General features: G+C 55.6%; 2 protein-coding genes across 2 annotated transcripts; one reads left to right on the forward strand and one right to left on the reverse strand.

Moving 5' to 3' along the window:
- Positions 1–1,583: 1,583 nt before the first annotated feature.
- Positions 1,584–2,735, forward strand: NCLIV_039970 (conserved hypothetical protein; the record flags this gene model as incomplete). Its single annotated transcript, XM_003880906.1, has 1 exon — positions 1,584–2,735. The coding sequence occupies one exon, from the start codon at positions 1,584–1,586 to the stop codon at positions 2,733–2,735; it is 1,152 nt and encodes a 383-aa protein (XP_003880955.1).
- A 1,238-nt stretch (positions 2,736–3,973) lies between these two features.
- Positions 3,974–7,624, reverse strand: NCLIV_039980 (conserved hypothetical protein; the record flags this gene model as incomplete). Its single annotated transcript, XM_003880907.1, has 1 exon — positions 3,974–7,624. One exon carries the CDS (start codon positions 7,622–7,624, stop codon positions 3,974–3,976), a length of 3,651 nt encoding a protein of 1,216 aa, XP_003880956.1.
- Between the last annotated feature and the right edge of the window lie 972 nt (positions 7,625–8,596).

The following is an 8,596-nucleotide window of genomic DNA, read 5'->3' on the forward strand; positions in this document are numbered from 1 at the left end:
AGGCAGACACATGGACACCAGGTTTGGCATTTTGACAAACCTGTCACGGCAAACGAGACCCACAGTAACGCACGTGGGGCGCGCGGACCGCAAGTCGGGCTCGGACGGTGTCATCTGCTTTTGCTGGGTCGTTCCTGCTCCTGACATTTCGGTGGGGAGGGAAGCTGGGCGGCAGTGCAGCTGTGCTTCACGTGCCAGGTCCAGGCATACAAGTCTCGCTAGATGAAGCGGGAGGGCAAGATTCGAGCAAGGAACTGCCGTTCTCCCGGAAACTCTTTCGCAGGTATGGCGTGGGCTTCTCACTCGTTCCAAACTGTTGTTTCGGCAGCTTTTGCCTCATGGCTTGGACTCAACACATAGTTCAAGAGATCAGTGCCAACCCCAGTCTCACGTCGGCTTCAACCCTCTAGTAAGAGCTGCACTAGGAATCCTGCGGGGTATACGCGATGGCACCAAAATGCAGGAGCACGACCGGCTGACATTTAATAAAAAAGCCGCAATGCGTGCACATGAACGCGTGCAGAGCGCACCTCAGTGCTCTTCAGCGGAGCGGCATCTGAACCGGTTGCCGTAGCAGGCAGTTCCCCCGTATTCAATGGTGACGTGACATGTGACCAGACGACGGTGGGGAGCTCTTAGCCGTAGCTTCTACCTCTTGAGGGAGCAGTAGAAAACTTGAAATAGAATTATCCACATGGAGATCAGACCTATGCACTTCTGCTCAGACCGGCCTCGACGACTTCGTCAGAGAAAGAAGCACCTAGTTTCTGTTTGAGCGACTCAGTGGCTGATACTCACGGGAATGTAGACGGCACACGCTCACGTTTTCGTAGCAGTCACGTTGAATCAACCGGCGGCGCACGCAATCATTCACTGATAAGCAAACTTTGCATCTCCGTAAGAATCGCTGTGCTGTTGTTGAACAGTTAGCCTCGTGAACCAACAATAGTGACAAGCAGTGAACCTTGCTCTGAACTCGGATAAACGCGCCCGTCTTTCTGCCTCAGAGCTCCGTCCACAATTAAAACCGATTCCTTCTTGTGGTTGGCCGCGGTGCGAACAGAGAAAGACATCCCTGCAATTCTCTGACCTAGCGTCAGTGTTGAAAGAGATGCAACTATGTTGAACACGCAGTTGCTGGAGTGGGGGGTGAATCCGACACAGTTATCTTCTGTTTTCCGACAGATGGGCGGTCCGTTTAGCAGAAAATAAATTGTAATTCACGTCTTACCTCTTTCAAAGCGCAAATGTCTTTGCTCCAGTCAGTTGATCTCCGGCTCATTGGGGCTGAGCCGCATCTAGCGCTACAATGTTAAAGCTAGCCTTTCTGCGAGGCGTGGGTACCTGTTCACAACTTGCGCCTTTTGCAGAAAGGATCGCTGTGTAAAAAACTGGAACATACCCGCACGGCATGCCAACCCAATTTTTTCCCTTGTTTCTCGATGCTCACGCACATTCAGCTTAAATGGTGTCACCGGCGTTTTTGTGTTGAACACCTTCACCGTCCGCGCGGTGTAAGCAACCGCAGTGCGTGCGGAGGGTAGGTGACCGTTTACGTCTACCTCCATTTTGATACGGATACGATGGCGAGGGGGATGATCATTCACTCCTTCAAGAAAGTTTTTGCCAGGCTATTCTCCCAGAAAGGCCTTCCCGATCCTCGCAACCACTCGACTTGTAAACACACAACAAATGCGGGCGCTGATGAGGCTCGCTCAAGCTCGGATGCGCTCGATACACCGCAAGTTTTTTCGGAGACTCATGCTCTTACGCTAGCATCTCAGCAAAGCTATACTCCTCATCAAATGGCTCGGACGAGCACAACACCAACAGAAGCGAGATCCCCTTCCTCGCTCGTGGAAATAACGGGCGAACCCAACTGCTCCTACTCTGAGCGGTGCTCCTCTGCTACAGAAGTCTTTGTATCGAATCATCGGGTGCAGTCTCAGCATTCTTCTTCGCGAACTCAAGAGAAGCGAGAACGAATTGCTCGTCTGCATCTGGATCCTTTTCTCCTCAGCCTCCCTGTGTATCCAGCCGTGCTGACATTTTCTGATTGCAGTGAGTCCGTTGATGGGACATGCTGCTCGAGCCCAGCTGGACCGCTTTCAACGTGCAGTGTCTTCACTGAGCCGAGAGACACATCTGCAATATCTTTTCAAAGCATATTAAATGGGGACGCGAGCAGGAATGCAGACGACCGAGAACTCGCAGAAGTGGGAACACTGTTTCAGGAGGAGGACTATGAAAGGGTAGATCATTGCGGAGATGCTGACGCTGCAAACGCCCAACCGTTTCAGTCCCACCTCGAGCATGAACCGCTGCTCATTCAAGTGGACGTGACGACCGCAGCGCAAATGGCTTGTGTCACGCATCCAACAACCTCTTGCCAGAATACTAGGAGGAGGTACAGTAGCGAATCCAGTATTTCCGAAGCCTACCCGCACCAGGAAGAAGATCTGGACGCGGGCTTCCTTCAGTCGAACAGATACTTACCTGACGCGGCAAACGATGCAAGCAACGACAGGGGAGACTTTCCCATGGAAAAAAACGCGGGCCGGGCTTCCCCTGTAGCGCTTGAGCCGCCTATGAAACGAATGAAAAGTTACCCACCGGCACAAATAAATGAACCGTTTCAGTACGTGATGGACGATCTCGACACGTACCCATGTGGGGTTTCGTTGGCAGCCGCCTTTGCCAGTCAGAGTGCAGGCAAACTACAGGCAGATTTCTAGCTCGTCATGAGGAAAGTCAACTCAGAAAAAAAAGTGAACGGGGACAGCAACATCCTATCTTCGGGTACATGGCTTGTGTGGTGTCCTAGCCAATTTTTTAAAACTCTGCAGCTGAACTGGATCCTGCCTGCCAACTGTTTTCATGAGGGTGTAGAGCAGCCTTTTACACTAGGCCCTCTTTTGCAAGGCGTGGTTTAAGACACAGATGCGTCAATATTTTTCATCCTCAAGAAAGGGAACCATCATATTTCTCTGGGCATGAGCTCATCACAGGAAACATCATCTCCAGAACTTCTTCAAAGACAAAGATAAGCTGATGTAAAAATGACTGCTGAGAACATTCGCCTACGCAACAAAAGCGAGCGGGGAGTCAGTGCGACTCAGATTTCCCTGAGGTCATTTGCTTGCCATTTTGTGCCGGTTGTTCCCCTCGATCGTAGTGACACACTATGAAGAGATACATTAGAGATTATAGACCGGAAAAGACTGCGTTCACAAAATAGGCATGACCACACATCCCAGTCGAATTATAATGACGTTTGCCGATTAGAGCAGGAAGGACGGCGAAGCCCGTGCTCTGTGCCCGACACGAAATGCCTTGGACTTCTCTGATGCTATAGAGCAGCTGCATACGCTGCGAGTTCTGTCCTGTTGTCTTCCCTTGATGGTGGAACAGGTGTGAACGAGTCACCGCCGACAACAGGAGTGACCACCTCTTCCGTTGGTGCTTCTTTTTGCCTGTTGGCACGCAATCGATTTCCGTGTGTGCTACTCGCGTTAGATCACCTGCATTACACTCTCTGCAGCACCGACAGCGTCGCACGAAAGACTGGGAGCAGTCTACGAGGTCCCGGGGTTCATGCCAGCGTTCGTTCACTACCTGGACCACAAAAAAATTGCTTCGTGAAACAGTTCCTTAGTATCTGCCCATCCTTGATTCGATCACTCCAAACACCCCCACTCTTTCAAAAGTCTCACATAAGAGGATTCTCGCAGCCGTGGAAAACAAAAACTTACAGCATGACGCCAGCGAGGACCGTTCACACGACACTTACCCCCTCAATCGCCAGAAACCAATATGGTTGATTTCCAACCCCAAGGATTTCGCCGTTGGGTTATCATTCGGTTTCTCCAGGGCTGAAACGTTCACGAAATGCCTCACTGTTTCGTCCGTAGCCTGTGCTTGGTAATCGGGAACGAAACGCTCCCACGCCAACCCATGCCTACCTATCACGCCGTCATTCTGCGCTTCCCTCTATCTCACTAGCAACGAGCACAAGAGGTCTTAGAATCACTCCCAGCGACAGAGGAAAACTCTCGGCACACGGTACGTTTTCTTCGGTGTCGTTTGCCTGGAACCGTTCCAGCATCTGAAGCGCCTCGAACCCCTCGGTTGGGTGCTTGGCGCTCCAGACTTCTGCCACCCGTAGCACTGCAGCCATGCTTTCGGTTTTGAACAAGTCTTTCAGTCTCTTCTTGCTCTTGTCCTCTTTGTCCTTTCTGTTTCCTCGACCACTCCGTGATTTCTCTCGAATCGCTGGCGCAGCGTTGCATACATCGAGAAAAAGGGGCTTTATGAACGCGCCATACAACGCCGTCAACGCCAGACACAGCCCCCTGGTGGGGCGTCCCAACAAAGTCTCTTCCCCGTCTTCTGGTTCAGCTAGAGACAGGCTGGGCCTCTCTGTGTGTGGACTTTCGGAAATTTCGCGTCTCGATGCATGCGAGCTGTCGGAGAAACCGTCGCACTCGAGAGTGAGGAAGGCTGCAGCCTCTCTGCCCGCAACTTCCACGAGGAAGCTGACGAGGAGCTTCTTCAGGCGCTTCTGCTCGTCAGCTTCTCTCTTCGACACTTGCCGGTCTCCTGGCTTTGCTTCTTCTGGTCGCCGGTGCTCGCCAGCGTCGGCTTTCTCTTGATACGTTGACCTGTCCAGCGCCATTCTTAAAAGTGTTAAATTCAAGAGGTATGCCCCCACGCCAGTCGAGCACTCCGGCACGTCGGGGGCTCTGTGACGCAAGGTAGTCTCCAGCATCTGACAGAGGCCTTGCGAGACAGCCACTCTGTCGAGTGAACTCACTGGAGCTCCTTCGGTCGCCCTCGCCGCCGGCAAGCGAGACGCTCGAGCCCCGTCCGGCTCTCCCTCCTGTTCTGCTTCCTGGCCTCGGCTCTGCGTCATCAGTCTCGCTGCCCAGCACCCCACGCAGTTTGCTAGGAGGTCCCAGGCTGAAGAGACGGGAATCGCCACTTCGGATTCCAACGACGACTCCGCGGGCGTCTTGTCTTGTCTCCACGCGTCAGCGGCGAGCTCGAAAAGACGCGTCCTCACGTTCCACTCAGTCAACGAAAAGGAACCGACGTCGCTGAGACCACGCGACGCGTTCGCGCAGGGGTACCCACGTGAAGCGGATTCAGTTGTGGATGTTGCCCGGGAAGAGGGCGAGCGAGATGGAGACGAGCTCTGTTGGATCCGAGAGAGCAAGGACGCGAACCCGCATACAAGGCGCTGCGTTGCGTCACCTGCATCCTCACTGGTGGCAGACGATGAGGTGTGCGTGTCTTCCTTCTTGCTCGGAAAGTCTGGCTGTTGGACGACGCCCCGTTTGTCGAAAACCGACGAGATTCGCCACAGGAGCGGAGTCAGCGCGTCACTTTCACACGCATCCGCGCCGTCTGCTTCGCCACGCGCGGCGGAAGAAACGGGAGTTGGCGTGCGAGGCACAAGGAAAACGGGCTCCGAAGGCAGGCGACAGAGATCTAAAGTCATGTCCCTCGCCGCACGGAGCTCGGAGCTTGCGTCCTCGGCCGCGTCTCGTCCGCCAGTGTTTTCCCTGCCTTCGTTTTCGTCTTTTTCGTTTTCAGAGTGAAGGCCGCTTCCTCCATCCTCCGCGAGGGACGCCGAACGCTCTTCTCGGTGGCCGTGCGCGACCGCCCAGGACGCCTCCACTACAACGCCACTCGACAGCAGCTGGCGTTGCCTCCCGTCTCGGCCTGCTCTCGTCATCCGCTCGCAGAACCGCTGAAGCTGCTGAAGGTGCTGAGACTCGAGGCGCGTGGCGGGACACCGGCGCATGAGGCGTGCGAGGGCCAGCGACGCCCGGTCGCAGCTCCCCGCCGAGGGAACCGTCTTGCTCTGAGAGAGAGAAGAGTCGCTTGCCATGTTCTCCGCCGCGAGGAAGGCAGCCACGACAGTGCTGGCTGCACTGACGCTCCGGAGGTCACCGCTGTGAACGACGAGGACAGAGCCTCTCGCTTCTCCAGCTCTGCTTTCTTCGTCTGGAGGCGCTTCGCCCCCCAGCCTCGTTCGCTCTTCCGCGGAAGACCCTGCGCCCGCCGGCGGCCTGCCTGCAGCATCGTTTAGGGGCATGTCGCCCAGCCCGCCGCGAATCACATCCACACACAAATCGAGAGGCAGAGAGGAGTGGAGAATGGCGGCCGCTGCAGCGGCCGATCCTGGGCTTGGGCACGGAAATCGACTTGGAGCTGCTTCCCCGTTTTTTGCGTTCCCTCGTGTAGCTGAGCCGCTGCCTCCAACGAGATCGACCGCGCGAATCACTCTCAGCGGCCTCACTGTTTCTTCGCTTTCCAAGATCACCGTGCTCTGCTCTCCCTTCTCGGCGGCACCGCGGGATTCTTCCGGCGTCTGCCTGTCTCCGAAACAAGCATCCTTTCGAGTGCCTGCGTCCTGGTCGGCTACCGCGCCGCCCCGCGTCTGGTTTCTGCTCGCGCCTCGCGCTCGCGATCTGCAACCGGAAGTCGCGCAGTCCTGGCAGTTGCAGGCCCCGCACGTCGCCGGCAGGCCTTCCGAGGAAAGGTCGAGAATCGTTTCGATTCGCAGCCTTCGCCGAATTCCGCGACTCATTGCATGCAACAGGCAACCCAGGTAGACTCCCTGAACAGGCGACGTATCGGGGAGGCGTTCCCCCAATGGCTGAGAACCGCCCGCGGAACGCTGCGTCGGGTGTACAGACACCAGACAAGACCGCCGGTGAATTTCTCGCGGGTAACTCATCAGCGCCGCGGCAGCAGTCGCGTTCATCTTCGCTGCTGCTGCGTCCTCGTCTTCCGCGCTCAGACAGAGAAACGGAAAGGAATTCCAGAACGCCGCAAAACCGTCTTCCAGCCAAAAGAGGCGTGGATTCGGTCGACTTTCCCGGATCTGCGGTTGCAGCTGCAGTCCGTCTCGCGTCTCTCCAGGAAAGGCGGCTGCACGCGAAGCTGTCTTTCCGAGCAGAACTTGGATTTCCTCGAGAATGGAACCCAAGAGCCACTGTTCTCCGTGTTCCTTCAAAACGGTTCCGCCGTTCGTCGCCTCCGTTTCCCCGGGGCCCGCGTCGAGCCGTCGCCCCGCGCCTGCCTCGGGGACACCCGCCGCCTGGGAAAAACTCTTGAATACTTCATTCTCTTCGCGCGAAGACGCAAGAAAAACGATCGTTTCCGGGAGAGAAACGTTTGAGAGTTGGCCCGGCGTTTCTCGCCTGCGCGCCATCCGGAGGTCCCTCAGAAGGGCAGCTCCATGAACGGCTTGGCGGACGTGACACACACGATACAACGCTTCGTCTCGCAAATCAACGAGGAGAGGTCTTCGAACCGTGTCCTGCGGAGTAGCCTGTTGTTCGTGCACAGGGTCAGCAGCCTGACCGCTCAAGGGCGTTTGCAGCAGATTGAAACAGTCAGTTGAAGTCAAACGTCGAAGGCCAGCACGGCGCGTAGCGGGAGGCGAAGCCGCGTCAGCGACCTGAGACGGATGCGTCGGTCGTCTCTCCTCGGGAATGGACAACGAGGACGGTTGTGCAGGCAAACCCCCGGTTTGCTGCCGCCTTTTCTCCGCCGCCTCACGTCGAGCCTCGGCGAGCATGGCCTGGAAATCAACAGGCACAGGAGTTACCATTTTGTCTTTGAACTCTAAAAGGCGAAAGAGATACTGACGGCGACTGGGGCCTCCCGCTGGAGAACAGCAGGCTCAGAAGACCGCTCGCTTTCCTGCTCGGCTGTGGAAGGCTAACAACAGCCGTAGCGGATGCCCGCCAATCAGACATACGGCAACGGTAGAGAACAGAATCCGCTAATTCTGATGAGGATCCATTCTGTTGCGCAGATCCACAAAAACACTAAAGCGTAGATTCTACATGCAGCTTCTCTCGCTGGATACTGTTTGTACGGCTTCGGAGGAAATGATGGAACCATCTCGGTTTAGACCAGGCGCTTTCCTCCAGAGACGCTGTCTCGGCTCCGGTGAATGAATGCCACACGCGCGATTTTATCGAGGCAGTGCGTCGGCAAAGACACGGAATCCAGACACATTAGAGAAGGTTCACTTTGGGCGGCCTTCTTCTTCCCACGTTGCCTTTCCTAGAGACAAAATATTGCAAGCAAGAAACGCGAGAGAAATTGGACGAGGAGCTTTTTCGCATGTGCGCCGAAGGTGACCCGAGCGAACTGCGGAACTTTGTCGACGAGAACGTGCCGGGATTCTTGTGCCGACAGTCCCGAGGAAGTGAAAAAAACCACAGCTGCAGGGACAACAAAAATGAGAAGATAGCACGAGACAAAGCACCATGGGAGTAGAAAACTGCTCGGAAAACCAAAGCAATCGACGCCCCCTTTTCAGCTGCTACGGCCACGTCGCAAAGCTGCACACGGACTGCTTTTTCACACAGCGCACACGCACCTGAACAGGCTTTGTAGGACTCCTTTCCGTTCTATCTTCACCTGAAAGAAAACAACGGAAAAACCATTCCGGACACGATGCTCATCCTGTGTTTCTGACACGTTTTCGTCACAGTTTTCGGTGTTTCCGCGCAGCCGTCTCCAGCCTCTCACCCCCCCCCCCCCCCCCCCCCCCAAGAAAAAGTGAGATCGG

This window comes from Neospora caninum, chromosome IX (assembly GCF_000208865.1).
Source record: "Neospora caninum Liverpool complete genome, chromosome IX".
NCBI lineage: Eukaryota > Apicomplexa > Conoidasida > Eucoccidiorida > Sarcocystidae > Neospora > Neospora caninum.